Consider the following 15,415-nt stretch of genomic DNA (forward strand, 5'->3'; position numbering starts at 1 on the left):
TCTGTATACTAGCTAGAAAATGAAACTGTTGCTTAACAATGAGCTTATTGTATAAACTACAGGAATATCTTTGATAACTCTGAATTAGACACATGTAATGAATATATAGCTTGAGTAAAGATCTTACCTGTATTATTGTATTTTAACAAGCTAAAGGGTCTTTTTCTTCCCTAAGTTAATGACTCCAGCACTTTGGACATTGACTTTAAATTCATGGAAGATATCGAGAAGTCTGAAGCTCGCATAGGCATTCCCAGTACAAAGTATTCAAAAGAAACTCCCTTTGTTTTTAAATTAGAAGATTACCAAGATGCAGTTATCATTCCAAGGTAAGATTTTAAGTGGAAGGCTAAGTGGTGGTGATACGTCGTTTCAGAAGATTCCCTTGTTCATATGGGGAATGTAAGTGACCTGTGACTTTGGCATTGATGTTACTAGTAGAAAATATAGGTATCTCTTCATGGTGGACCTGTTCTCTCCAGTTTACTTACTTCAAAAACAAAACCCATAACACTGTTGATGAAGGGATTTGACTTTGTGAAGGTCAGATCATCTGAATGATGTTGATAGGTTTTCTTCTTAAAACCTCCATCCTTTTAATCCCCAGTCTTAAAGAATTCGGGTGTAAATAATAGTTTATTAGAATTGTTCAAAGGCATAGTGTTATTAAGTGCAGTGAAAACAGTAAATTACTATGCTTTGTTTCTTATTTTGTAAAAATTTAGGGGATGGAGTTTTTAATCAATAAAATTAAACACTGCACTTTTTAAAGAAGTAAAGTACTGGCTGCAATTCAGTCTTTGGTTTTTGTTTTTGTTTTCTTTTTTCTTTGTGTACTTCAAAGCCATATTTTAAATGTTAGCTAACACCAACCTATCAATATCATAAATGCTGCAGTAATACATTTTATGTGGCAAGTGTCTTTCATGTTTAGCATTAGTAATATACAAAGTATTTACTTGGTTGTTTAGATATTGAAAGTTTTCTATACTATTTATACTGATGAAATTAAGAGATACTTAAAGGTGCCATTTAGCTTTCATGTGTTATCAAAGTATAGATATTTAGAACAAGGACGGTAGTAAAATAGGGAAAGGGGGGAGTCAGTTTTTACTTGATATAAATGTAGTTCTTCTCGTCTTAAATCCACTTGAAATGTATTATTTAGAATTGAAGTTTCTTTCATGTTATTTATTTTTAACCTTTTTGAACTCTTTAAAATCAAATAATTTGCATTAACTGCATATTAAAACAGTTGTGTTTTGAGAATAGTTGATTTAAACCAGAAAGTCACTGATTGTTTTTCCTTTTTAGATACCGCAATTTTGATCAGCCTCATCGATTTTATGTAGCTGATGTGTACACCGATCTTACCCCCCTGAGTAAATTTCCTTCCCCTGAATATGAAACTTTTGCAGAATATTATAAAACAAAGTATAACCTTGACCTGACCAATCTCAACCAGCCGCTGCTGGATGTGGACCACACATCTTCAAGGTAAAGGAGCTCTAGAAATGACATTGTGATTTCACTTGTGGCATTATTTCCAGAGGTCAGTAGGCAGATGTGGAGGTTCACAGTCCACACAGCCCACCTGTATGTGGGCTCTGAACTCAGGAGGTCCTTTGCACACAGAGTTGCCCAGAGTGTGGCCCAGCGGTCTGCCGTTTAAATGAGCTCTTCGGGTGACTTGTAGACACACTGAGGTTTTAGAACCACTGTGAGAGTGTACTTGTTTTTGTCTGTTGGATAAAATTATTTTGAAATTTTTATAGACTGAATCTTCTGACACCTCGCCATTTGAATCAGAAGGGGAAAGCTCTTCCTCTAAGCAGTGCTGAAAAGAGGAAAGCCAAATGGGAAAGTCTGCAGAATAAACAGGTAGTGAGTTAATCGTGACTAGCATAACTTAATGTTTTGAAAGATAAGTTTGAATTTTATTTTATCAAGTGAATTGAGTGATTCGTGAGGTTTCTGGAAGTTGCCCAACCCTTAGGTTTTGTTTGGCTTTAATTAATACGTTGTATTGACTTCCATTTGAATGTCTTTTTGGTAAGTGTGAGAGGTTTGGCTTTTATACTTGATCCACTGATAGCAATTATATCATGAAATCATCCATGTAAATCCTAGGATAAATCCCATTTTCCTTAAAGGGTTATTTTAAAGAATATTTTTAAGATTTCTCGCTAGTGTTTATGATTTTTGTCTTTCTTCATTAGTGAAATTGGCCTTAAGTTTCATTTTTTCTTCTCTTGTGTGTTTGCTTTCTATTTGTCTATCCACAATTTATATTTATCCACATTTTTGCTTACTCAAAGATACTGGTTCCAGAACTCTGTGCTATACATCCAATTCCAGCATCACTGTGGAGAAAAGCGGTTTGTCTCCCCAGCATACTTTATCGCCTTCACTGCCTTTTGACTGCAGAGGAGCTAAGAGCGCAGACAGCCGGCGACGCTGGTGTGGGAGTGAGGTCACTGCCCGCGGATTTTAGGTACGCCTGTGCTGTGGGCCAGGAAGAGCTCGGCTCGTGAGGTCCTGCTGGCAGAGGAGCGGAATTAAGTTCACATTTTAATTGTATGTAGAATAATTTTGAAAAGATTAGAAAGAAAACGTGGATGCCTATCTAATACGTGAAATAAATGCATCGCTTGACTCATAAGTGAAAATCTATACATTGGGTCAATGAGTCTAACATTCTTGGGAAGTTACAGCTGGAGAGGAGAGCCTGAGGTCAAAAACAGTCATTCCCCCTTCAGAGATGGCAGTTAAAGTGAATATGAAAACAGTTGTTTGCCACTGCTGACATTTTAAGACGCTTCCTTTTTTTATAAAATCAAATGTACATGAAAGAGCAACTGCCTCTGTGTGGTCTCTGTCTTCATTACTTTCTTCTCACCTGTCAGGACTCTGCATTGTAAAGAAATTAGCCAGTTGGCAAGACCAAGATGGTTCAGGAAACGAGGAACTTTATAATAGCAATGATCACGCCTACATTTATTGAGTACTTACTACAGCGTCAGACACTGGCTTAAATGCTGTAGCTCATGTCAGATGATTTCATTGTTAGGATCCTGTGGTGTAAGAGGTGTTAGTTCCTCTTCCAGGTGTGGAAGCTGAGGTACAGACACATGAAGTAAGTTGTCCCAGGTTACCCAGCTAGTTACCTGGCTGGCCTTGGGTCCCAGCCCTCGCAGTCGGTGGCTCTAGGTCCCGTAGGCTGGCCCCAGGCTTCATGAGCTAAGCCCTACGCCGTGCAGAGACCCATGTCCCACTTGATGGTTTACACTGTGCAGAGTTCCAGGTGTGTTGGTTTCTGCCTTGGAAACTTATTTATCTGCTAAGGTAGGAGTATATTTATAGGGATCTTCGTTTATTTAATTTTTACTCAAATTGCTCTTGCTCTAAGCCTAGCCTTTTTGAAGGATCTGATGAAAAGCTATAAAAATGTCTTTGCAGATACCCCAACTTAGACTTCGGGTGGAAAAAATCTATTGACAGCAAATCTTTCATCTCAGTTGCTAACTCCTCTTCAGCTGAAAATGAGAATCACTGTAAGCACAGCACAGTTGTCGTCCTTGAAAATGCTGCACGTCAAGGTGCTAATAGAACCTCCTGTCTAGAAAATCACGACCAAATGTCTGTGAACTGCAGAACGTTGTTCGAGTCACCTGGTAAGCTCCAAATTGAAGTTTCAACAGATCTGACAGCAATTAATGGTCTTTCTTACAATAAAAATCTCGCCAATGGCAGTTACGATTTAGCTAACAGAGACTTTTGCCAAGGAAACCATCTGAATTACTACAAGCAGGAAATACCTGTACAACCAACTACCTCATATCCCATTCAGAATTTATACAATTATGAGAACCAGCCCAAGCCCAGCGATGAATGTACTCTACTGAGTAATAAATACCTTGATGGAAATGCTAACAAATCTACCTCAGATGGAAGTCCCACGATGGCCGCCGTGCCTGGTACTACAGAGACTGGTAAGGCGCTCACGGACAGGACGGCTTCTGAGCAGAGCCCTTCTCCCGGGTACTCCTCGAGAACGCTTGGCCCAAACCCAGGACTTATTCTTCAGGCTTTGACCCTTTCAAATGCTAGTGATGGATTTAACCTGGAGCGGCTCGAAATGCTTGGCGACTCCTTCCTAAAGCATGCCATCACCACGTATCTCTTTTGCACTTACCCCGATGCTCACGAGGGCCGCCTTTCCTATATGAGAAGCAAAAAGGTAAGAAAGCGTCCTTTGATTTTGAGCAGTTATGTTATTCAGTGTGCATAAAAGTGGTCTCAAGCATCGGATAAATTTCAGAGGTTGAGGAAAGTGTTACCGCAGGGATTGCCACACCCGACAGGGCAGCTGGAGCCTCCTCTGTACCCCTGTGGGAGTGACACTAAATTTAGCGTGGAATTAAGATTGAGGGAAGAAAAGTAACGGAGATAAATATTTAAATGATGATAAAAGAGATGTCACAAGGCGCCATGCACCGGCTTGACAAGTAACACACAAAACTGCTAAGCGCTCAGAAGGAAGGAATATCACTTGTGATCAGGGGAGGCGTTAACAGAAGAGGTGCGTTTGTAGTGTGTAAACAGGGAACATATGGCAGAGCGTGTCAGGACTCGGTGAATAAACTGTGGAGAAAGTGGGGAAAGATCCGAGAAAAGACTTGAAAAGGCGGGTGGGCTGAAGCTGTATTATGGAGGGTCTTCGGTGCCAGGCTGAAGAGTCGGCACTGTTTTGAATGAGGTGCGTGTTGAGGGTACTTCTTGTGTAAGGGACTATTAATATTAATAAAGCGGTAGTTTTAAATGGTCAGGCTGGAAGCAGAATGCGGCATGAGTTGAAAAGCAAAACCTAACCGCGCTGCGTGATCATTTGGGCCTTTGAAGAAGTCTAAGCTTAAGTGGAAAATGAGACAGATGTAGAGTCTGGCAGCAAGGAAGGCACTGAGGGCAGTGAGATTTCAGAGGCGATGAGATTCTTAGCCGACACCTACGAGTACTTACTCTAGCCAGACACTACCCTCGTCACCTTACATATATTAATTACCTGATTTAATTCTGTATACTTCTATTTATTTTATTTTTTTGTAATTGTGTATACTTTAATCATCCCCATTTTATAGCTGAGGATACTGAGGCAGGAGAGATTACCTTGTTCAAGTTAACATGGCAAGTACGTGGCACGGCCTAGACAGTCTGGCTTTAGAGACCTCGCTCTTGACCACTACGCTGACCTCCCTCTGAAGTTGTCTGTAACACTAGGCACTGCACTGAGTGTTTACACACCTGCTCTTTCCAGTCTTCTCAGCGTGCCCCTCAGCGGTAGATGACATGTCCCCATTTTGCAGTTGAGGAAACTCTTGCCTAGGGAGTTTCATTGGCTCGTGCAGGTCATCCAGCTAGTCTGGGATGGTCGGGAGCGTGACTGAGGCCAGAGCCCATAGCCTCGCCCACTCTTCTCTGCTGCCTCCCGGTAGAGAGGGTGACGCAGAACTAACGACCATAGCGGCTGGGGCTGCTGACGGGGCTGCTGCTGAGGAAGACGGAAGTACAGGAGTAAGAGTTGGGGCTAGAGTTTTTAGACCTCATGGACTAGGAAGTGGAATGTTCAGGTAATTAAGAATTTAGGACTTAGGTGCAGTCTGGGGAAACAGTCTTCGTAAGAGTGACAATTGAGAACAAATGAGATTTCCCAGGGGCGGTTGCAGGAAGAAAGTATCAGAGGCTGAGAGTGAGCACAAAGTAACAGCACACTCTTAGGTAAGAAGGAAATTATTTTCCTTTTTGAAAGTTCATCCATCGTCTGCTCAGAAAGCTCTGACTCCTTACATGCTGCAGAAATCACTGTCGCTCCCGCAGCATGGTGGTGAAGGCCCTTTCAGGGTGCCCCCCGCCCCCAAGGGTCCCGGCCGGGCTGCCGCCCCTGGCTGTCCTTCGCGGGACCCGCGCACACACCTGCTGTCGTTCCTTCCCCGCTGCTCGCCCCGTTTCTGCGGGCTGAGCTCTGCCTGCCCCACCTTGTGCCTCACGTGGGCCCTTACTGAGCTCTTCTTCCTTTTCCACCCGGCAGACCATTTCTGCTGACTTTGAATGTGATTTCTGTCCCTTTCACGCCCCTGTCGTACTTTATCCTCTTGTTGGCATCTGTGATGCTGTGTTCCCATGGTGTGGAAAGGGAAGCCAGTGTGTACTTAAGCCATGCAGGCGGCGTGGGAAAGGGCTTCGGGCCAGGGTGAGCGTCATGGGGGGCTCCCGGCCCAGCCTGCGGGCTCCAGGGACCGCTCCTCTGCCTCGCTGCCCGCCAGCACCTCTCCGACGTGGGTGCTTGTTCAGGGGTATTGAGTTACGTGGAAAAAGGGCTCATGAAGTACTTAAATGAAAAGGAACCCAGTTTTTAGAAAATGAAAATGAGATTGAGCGTTCTAAACCTTGGTTTCCAAGTAAAAACGAGATGGAAACATGGCTTTGAGTAAATTAAGGAGGAGATGGAGGCCTTAGGAGAAACAGACTAGAGGGTAGACAGTAAAGCTGTTTTATTGATGACAGTAAACATGGAGCTTTTCTTTATTGCCTTTTGCTCTATTTTAAAATGGTTGAACAAAATATCTTGAAATGCCATCCAAAACTAAGGAATAATATTTGAGAAAGCATTGCAGTCGAAATCATATTTATAGCTTAGGTTCTAGGAACATAAAATTATTTTAGCTCAGTTCAGTGCCAATTTTCACTTTATAGCTAGAGTTTATGGTATTTCCTCCTTTTATTTCATTGAGAATATTGTGACATCTTGGACTTATGTGGAATTGCATTCTTTTCTATTTTGATAGTCCCAATTAACAGTTTGAATTTTATATCATCAGATTACATGAGAATTTAATATTTCCTATCATGAAGAGGTAGAGAAACTATACAGTCTGAATAATTGATGACCAGTTGTGGAATATGAAGAATGTTTAGCTAAAAAATTATGTTAATGCCTTATATGAATTTCAGCAATGACTGTTTATGGATAAGTATCTTATAAATTTTTTCTGCTAAAGGTCAGCAACTGTAATCTGTATCGGCTTGGAAAAAAGAAGGGGCTGCCCAGCCGCATGGTGGTGTCAATATTTGATCCCCCTGTGAATTGGCTTCCTCCTGGTTATGTAGTAAATCAAGACAAAAGTAACACAGAGAAATGGGAAAAAGATGAAATAGTAAGTTTTTGGTAACTGGATGGATTTATTTTTTGGTGAGGGGCGGAGTCTTGTTCTATTAATTTTTTGTTTCTTTTCCCTGGTGTGTTTATAGTAGAGTAGAAATTCAATATATTGAATTAATTCCTTTAAACAGATGTCTTTTCATGAATTTAGAACAGTGTTGTAATTTTGATGGAGAACAATTTCTGTGATCTTCCTTTTCCAAAGGCAAAAGAGTATCTGATGCTGTGACTCAAAAAAAAAAAAAGCAAAGCTCTGTAACATTTCACTTTAATATTACATATTACGATTTATTGTAGATCCTTAGCTCTGTTCAGTGAAATGACTTTTCAGTGACCTATGATCTCCAATCTGTATGTGCAGTAATTTCAGTAAAATCTTGCTTTTGCAGCTCAGGGCTTTTTCAGGACTATTTCTCCTCTTGTGACCTTAAAAAAAAAAATACATAAAGGTAGTTTTCTGGAAATAGTTTAAAATCTTGCCAATGACTTTAAGTCTCCAAACGTTAGCTGCAGCTGCTTCATTTTGTCCTGTCTCGAAGGCCACCAGAGGGCACCTCGGAGGGCCTTGCGAGCCGGAGAGCTGTGGAAGCAGTCTGTCCAGTGTGGTTGGCTGGGAGGCCATCTCGCAGGCAGTTTCATTTTTCAGGCATTTATTTTGCACTAATGATAAACTGGCTCGTTGTTACTTCATTTCCAGGTAGCATGCTCTGTGACTCTGTTTTGATTTTTACTTATTCATTGAGTATATTTTTAACTCGTGCAGTATTCGACTTACTACAGAAATTGAACTTATCTGGAAAAGCATTAAGAGAATATTTTAATGCAAGTTGGGTTAGAAAAATTATATATGTTATTAATTTAGAAATAGAACCTTAGAGGAACATGTGTAAGATTTTGAGAACTTTAGAGGAAATACTGCATTTCTTTGGAAAACATTCCAGTAACACATATCCTGCCTTATAAATCCTGTTTCATAGTATCATTGGTTCTTTAAATTAAAAAAAAAAAAAATTAGCATAGAGGTGATGTTAGCATGTCCTTTTAATTAAAAAAAATTTTTTTATTTGAAGATACAACATGAAGTTATTTTCCTTAACATTTCAAATGACCTGGCACTTTGGTTCTTAGAATACATTAAATACTGTTTATATTTTCATTTAATAATTTCTGCTTCTTGAAATGGACCATTATATGATATTGGAAAGCATATGCTGGATCCATTCCTGTTCTACCTGCCTCGCTCCTCAGCAGATAGGTTTAAGTGAAAGCTTTGCACACAGACGCCGAAGGTGGGAATAACGCAGGTGGAAGGTGAACTTGAACTGTAAAAGGAGTTTCATGCTGGTGGTTTTGCTTTTTGTTTGTTTGTTTGTGTTTGTTTTTTTTGGGTTTTTTGGGGGGTTTTCTTTGAGAGCTTGAAATGCTCTTGGAAACCATTTAGTGAGGCAGACTCCCACTATTTTGCAGATAAAAAAACCCCAAAACCCAAAGGCATTAATGAACTTTGCCCAAGATTACACAGCTTATTTGTTGATAAAACCCAGCCCTTGTTGTGAGTTTTGCCAGTGTCTGGTTATGATAGCATCTTACTAAAGATATATAAGGATTTTTTAAAATTAAAAATATTATTTAGTCTTTATTTATTTTTTTTTTTAGTTGCAATTTGGCCTTTGTTTCCTAAGGACCAGCTAGTCAAAAACATCTCACGTTACCTTGGGAAAGTGTAATTTTTATTAGGTAATAGTCCCTAGAGGTGTCCACCGTTTCAGGTTTTTTTTTTTTTTTTTGGTTTTCTTCCTTATTCTTGAAAAAAATTTGTAAACTTTTTAATTAAAATATACAGACAGATAGTTGTAGGTATATGGATGGCTTGGCTCATTGCACTTATTTCTTTTCAAACAAATGCACTGTTTGTATCTCTTTTGAGTCTGGCTTAAAATGAGAATATTTGCAGCATTTAAAAAAATGGTTGACAAAGTTTGAAAACCTTTTTATCAGAATACTCTGCAAAGTTGTCACTATTGAAATTGAAGCACACCCTCATTGAAGCACTCCCTCCCGCCTTTCCCCCCCAAGTAGTCTTGTTTATTTATTTATTTTTTTATTGAACAACAGAAATTTGGTATCTTTCTAGCATTGCAAAAAAGTTACATCATTACTGAATCCTGGCCCATTATTAAGGTTGTCATTCACAAATAAGCTTTTGCCAAAGAAATTGGAATTAGCAAAGATCTTCTGACAGAAATTGGATTGTTGTGTTTAATGTTAGTCTAAATTGTCTTCTATTTTTGTCAGTTATGCTATAATCTGTTACCCTGATTACTCTAGCTCACCGAAAGGGAAAAGCATAATTTCTCAAATTCATAGCTTAGTTCACAGTGATCACTTTTAGTTTCCAAGCAAAGTAGTTTAGTTTTACATTGTAGCGAATGAGCTTTGAAGTGGAAATAGGGACCAAAACTTTATTATGAAACCCCACTGTACATTTTTAATGTTGTAAAGAAAATAATTTTATCTGTTTACATATTATTCTCTTATTTAATTGCAAAGATAATGCTTTTTCTACATCTGGAATTTAATTTTATTAATTTGAAAATCTTTTAAAAAACATTTTAAAACTTTGTCAGCCAACTTGAAGCTCTCTGTGATCAGCATGTGAGAGCTTTCCTTGTGTCTCCTGCTACAGTTAGAATTCTTAGCTGAAGTTTTGCCTTGTGGAGCTTAATTTTAAACTTTATATCCATGTATAAAATCCTTGACTTAAAGCTTCATACTGGATAAAGGTCATTTTATAACTCAGAAAATGAACATTCAAAGAACGTGTTTTACTTTGTTTATATGATTAAATAACTTATTTTATGTTAATTGAAAACAAATGGCCATGATTTGAAAGTTGCCTTTTAGTATTTGTGGTTGTCATTTGAAATTATCCATAACCCTTGCTTTTATTGAGTCTCAAGCCCTTTTAAAAACAGCAGCTATGTCTCCCCTCCTTCCCCATTCTCCCTCTTGCAGACAAAAGACTGCATGTTGGCTAATGGCAAGCTGGACGATGACTTCGAAGAGGAGGAGGAGGGGGGGGGCCTGACGTGGGGGGCTCCGAAGGAGGACGCCGACGACGAGGAGGACTTCCTGGAGTACGACCAGGAGCACATCAAGTTCATAGATAGCATGCTGATGGGATCTGGAGCTTTTGTCAAGAAAATCTCGCTTTCTGCTTTTTCAGCCACCGATTCCGCCTATGAATGGAAAATGCCCAAAAAATCCTCCTTAGGTAGTATACCATTTTCATCAGATTTTGAGGATTTTGACTATAGCTCTTGGGATGCAATGTGCTATCTGGATCCTAGCAAAGCTGTTGAAGAGGATGACTTTGTGGTGGGGTTCTGGAATCCATCAGAAGAAAACTGTGGTGTTGACACAGGGAAACAGTCCATTTCTTACGACCTGCACACCGAGCAGTGCATTGCTGACAAAAGCATAGCCGACTGTGTGGAAGCCCTGCTGGGCTGCTATTTAACCAGCTGTGGCGAGAGGGCTGCTCAGCTTTTCCTCTGTTCGCTGGGGCTGAAGGTGCTCCCGGTAATTAAGAGGACTGATCGGGAGAAGGCCATGTGCCCGACCAGGGAGAATTTCACCAGCCAACAAAAGAACCTTTCAGGGAGCCGCGCTGCCGCCTCTGGAGCTGGCCCCCGCTCCTCCGTGTTGAAAGACGTGGAGTATGGGTGTTTGGAGATCCCACCGAGGTGCATGTTTGATCACCCAGATGCAGATAGGACACTGAGTCACCTTATCTCGGGGTTTGAAAATTTCGAAAAGAAAATCAACTACAGATTCAAGAATAAGGCTTACCTACTACAGGCGTTTACACACGCCTCCTACCACTACAACACTATCACTGGTAAGGAGCCCCAGACCAGAGCTCACTGCTCTGAAAATGAGACCTTGTGTTAATGGAGTTGTTCTGTAGAACAATGTAAAAAGAATAATCTATGCATGCACATTAGAGTTCAGTGTGCACGGTGGGGGGAGGAAGCACAAGAAAGTGAAAGAAGCCTTTCTTTTTGGGAGCATGTACTGTTCCTTACCTTTGACAGCTGGGAGCAGAGCTATCTTAGCTCCTCGTGTCTCTGTCATTGATATGCAGCATAATTAGACAGGTTCGGGCCTTAGTATTTCGGTGTGTTTTTGCCATTTTATGCTCCGCGCCCCCCCCTTGTCCTTCTGATGCCCGGTCACTGCTGCTTTTGGTTCTTGAATCATTTATTCGTATATTCTGGATGTCTTTCCATATCTTTTTATTGTTCTTCCTGAACAAAAAGTCCCCTCCCTTTAAGGTCTTTTAAAATCTAAAGATGAACCGATTAAAAAGAAACTCTTTCACAGGAAGGTTTCATTGCTCTGACTCTGCTGTCACCTTCTGCTTTGCGCTGTGCTCCGTGTTTTTTTTCCTCCTTTATTTAATAGGCTCCCAATCCATTCGATTTTAGGAGGGAGAATAGGCGCCTAAAACCAAGATCGGCTTCAGGTTTCGAAACAGCTAAAGTCTGTATTTTTTCTCTGTGTCAGAGTAATAAGCGCTTGAATTCAGAAAACCAAAGCCGAGTATAAAGTTTGTATAAGAAAAACAGTGTAGGTTAAGATGATCAGAAAAATGTAAAACCAAAAGTGAAAAATTATCTGACTCTGGACTAGAAAGGCTGGTGAAACTAAAACCTGTTTTTCTTTGTGGAGAAGAAACGAGGCCTCCTTTTCTACCATGCTGTACTGGCAGGAGCCCTGGGTTCTAGTCTGCCTCGGGCCCTGCTTCTGAGCTCATCGGCTGTGCGGGGGCAGCTCACTATCTCTGTTCCCGCCTCAGTTTCCACAGTTGAACGGCTTCTTTTTTTTTTTTAATTTTTATTGCTTTACGATGCTGTATTACTTTCTACTGTACAGCAAAATGAATCAGCTATACACACACACACACACACACACACACAAATGTGTGTATCTCCCCTCTCTTTTGGACTTCCTTCCCGTTTAGGTCGCCACAGTGCATTGAGTAGAGTTCCCTGTGCTATGCAGTGTGTTCTCACTAGTTATCTATGTTTATAGCAGTATCAATAGTGTATATGTGTCAGTCCCAATCTCCCAGTTCATCTCACCTGAACAGCTTCTTTTTAATCACTGCGAGATGATAGAGGTGTTGATCAGTGTCGATAACTTCTCACATTTTGACATCGATCATTTTTGCTTAAGGTCTTTGCTCGCCTCCACGACTCTCGTTTCTCAGCCTCTTGGTTTGTGTGAAATTCAACATTTTTCATTCAAGTTGAGAAGAAAACTGTCTTGTACTAACTGTCATCTTGTGTAGCAAATGTAACCCAGGAGTGGCGAGGCATGGTATCACTCCCACACTTTCCAGAGTGTGAGTGGACAGTGTGCAGGGGTGACAGCAGAGTGTGGGGCAGGACTATGTGCAGGGTCTGGCGTTCGTTGCTAGGTGACGATGTGTGATGGAGCCTTTAGAAAGGTGCCCCAGCACCTGCCTGGCCAGCACAGTGCCGAAGGAAAAGGGTTGAGTGATGATGATGTCACTTGGGAAATGCTTTTTTCTTAACGAGCATTAGTCTTTTGGCCACTTAAAAATTTTATGACCCCAATTTCTATGTAAGAAATATGCTTAATTTGTCATTAGAATTTAATTTCCAGAGGCTTCCGTATGATGTCAAATAATTTTGTCACTGAAGAATATATATGAAAACGAATCCCAATAAAAGTCTTTTCAGTGTGTCTGGGGGATCAGTCCTTTATCTGAGTTATTATTTGAAAATTGTGGAAACGTTTTTGCCGGAGCTCAGGGCTTCACTTTGGATCTTCCCTCAGATTGTTACCAGCGCTTAGAATTCCTGGGAGATGCAATTTTGGACTACCTCATAACCAAGCACCTTTATGAAGACCCACGGCAGCACTCCCCAGGGGTCCTGACTGACCTGCGCTCGGCTCTGGTCAACAACACCATCTTTGCATCATTGGCTGTGAAGTATGACTACCACAAGTACTTTAAAGCAGTTTCTCCTGAGCTCTTCCACGTCATCGATGATTTTGTGCAGTTTCAGCTCGAGAAGAATGAAATGCAAGGGATGGATTCTGAGGTTAGTGCCATTTTAAGATATGTTGAAGTCAGTGTTTAAAATAAGCCTTCCGACTAGGGTTCTCGACAGAGCTGTCTAGAGAGCCAGCCGAAGGCCAGGGTTGTGGTCCCCAGCACGCTCTGCGTTTTCCAGGGAGAAGTGAATGGGTCTCAGTCTTCAGGGGGAGGCCTTTTCAACTTGACCACTCATACTGTGGTCGTTCTGGCGAGGAGAGGGAGCCAGGGGGCTTTCAGCTGCTTCACCACCCCCAGTCCTTGATTCGGGCTCCAGGCGTTTAGGCACGCCAGAGAGGTGCAGCCCTCCCCCTGCCCCCAGAGAAGCTTTAACCTCAGTGAGAGCTCGGCGTGGCTGGTTCTGTCTTTCTTTCTGTTTAAAATAGGTCAGGAGTATTTGCTAATATCTCAGGTAAGCATCACAAATGTATGTTCTGCTTCTACTTGAAATGGGAAAATCTCATTTAAAAACCAAACTTCTAAATTTTTAGGGACTGGAATTTGAGAGGTTTCTGCTGTAAGTTCAGCCAAAGGTTCTTTGGTGATGGAGCTAATTCTAATGTGTTTGTGAACTATTTTGAAATTTTGTAGGAAAGGATTTTGCTGAGATCTTTCCAATCTCCTCTAATCCTTCGCTAACATCCATCCACATACCTGGGTACCCAGGAGAGCACTTGCATTTCTTCTTCTCCTCATTCTGATTCCTTTGTTCTTCTTTCTGTAGATTTCTTATAAGTCATGGAATTCATTCATAACTCCGGTAGCCATTTTAATTACTCTTTCTTTAATCTGTACCTTCCTGTTTTTTAATCGCACAAACCGTCGTTAGGGAGCAGTGCCTTTCCTCGGCCTCCTGTGAGAGAGATGAAGAGCCTGGGTTTTGAGGTGTAGCCACGGGGCAGAAGGGTCAAGCGTGTTGAACGGGGTGGAGGATGTGCTGAAGGGGAATCAGTAGGCAGTGCCCTTCCTCTCCCCTTTCACCCTTGCACACTCTTCCAAGATTAATGGTCTGAGTTGGAGCACAGCTAGCGGTGAGACCAGGAATTAGAACCATCTCAGATATATTCAATATTATTTCTAGTCTCATTCTGTAGAAATATTTAAGCTTAGAAGTTGAGGAATTAGCTAAACCCAAAGTTCTCTTTTGATGACAGTTGGACATACTGGCTTTGTTAGTTTTTGTTCATTCTTTTCCTTCCCTTCATTTATATAAACATATGTATAGAAGTTACAAAAACTGATTGGGAATGTCATGGTCTGGCTTCTCTAAGTTACTGTTTGATCTTGAGAAAGTCTCTCCACCTCTCTGGGCCCCAGTTTCCTCATTTGTAAAAGGAGAGAATTAAACTTGATAAGTTTAAAAATTCCCATCTACAACAGTAAGTATCTTATTTTTTCCAGTAGTCAGCATCTATTATATAGAACTTTGTGTGGCTAAACCATCCATTTAGAAATTACTATCCCCTCTTCTTTTTATTTCTCTTTCACAAGTAATGTGTGTGTATTTTAGAAAATACAAATAACCGAAATTAACATTTTCTGATGTCTTATTCCTAATGTACATAGACATAAAGTTATGTACGATATAAAATGAAATTATAGCATGCATAGTGTACCATACCCTATTCTTTTCACTTAATATATTGTGGATGACTTTCCCCGATCATTAATAATTGGGATTACAACTTTCAGTAGCTGCACGCTAGTGAGTATATGGCTATAATGTAATGTGTTTAAACAATCCTTTGCGACTGGGTGGTTAAGGTATTTTTTGTTAGGGTTTGTAATAAATGTGGATGCGGTAAATATACTTAAATATCCAGTTACCTCCTTAAGATGAATTCCTAGAGACGGAATTGCCACATCAAAGAATTATGAACTTTTAAAAGGCGTTTGATACGTATGTGAGTTTTTATTCTATTAATCTGAATACCTACTGTGTGTCAGGTTCCCTGTCATAGTGAACATTTATTAAGTGGTTTAATAAAAGGGGAGCTTGGAGGAAAATATCTTCCAAATAGAATTTCCCTGTCAAAGAAGTGGCAGTTTCCACTCCCCAAGGCAGCGTA

The 15,415-nt window shown here is 40.6% G+C and overlaps 1 protein-coding gene across 1 annotated transcript in view; it reads left to right on the forward strand.

The window, feature by feature from the left end:
• Positions 1-15,415, forward strand: part of DICER1 (dicer 1, ribonuclease III) — a 44,115-nt gene that overhangs the window by 23,079 nt on the left and 5,621 nt on the right. Inside the window, 8 exon segments of the mRNA XM_019918455.3 lie at positions 176-329; positions 1,315-1,497; positions 1,776-1,881; positions 2,319-2,494; positions 3,460-4,240; positions 7,056-7,211; positions 10,232-11,117; positions 13,085-13,353. Of these exon segments, the coding sequence (XP_019774014.2) occupies positions 176-329; positions 1,315-1,497; positions 1,776-1,881; positions 2,319-2,494; positions 3,460-4,240; positions 7,056-7,211; positions 10,232-11,117; positions 13,085-13,353 (2,711 nt within the window).

The sequence above is a fragment of the Tursiops truncatus genome, chromosome 2 (assembly GCF_011762595.2).
Source record: "Tursiops truncatus isolate mTurTru1 chromosome 2, mTurTru1.mat.Y, whole genome shotgun sequence".
Taxonomy (NCBI): domain Eukaryota; kingdom Metazoa; phylum Chordata; class Mammalia; order Artiodactyla; family Delphinidae; genus Tursiops; species Tursiops truncatus.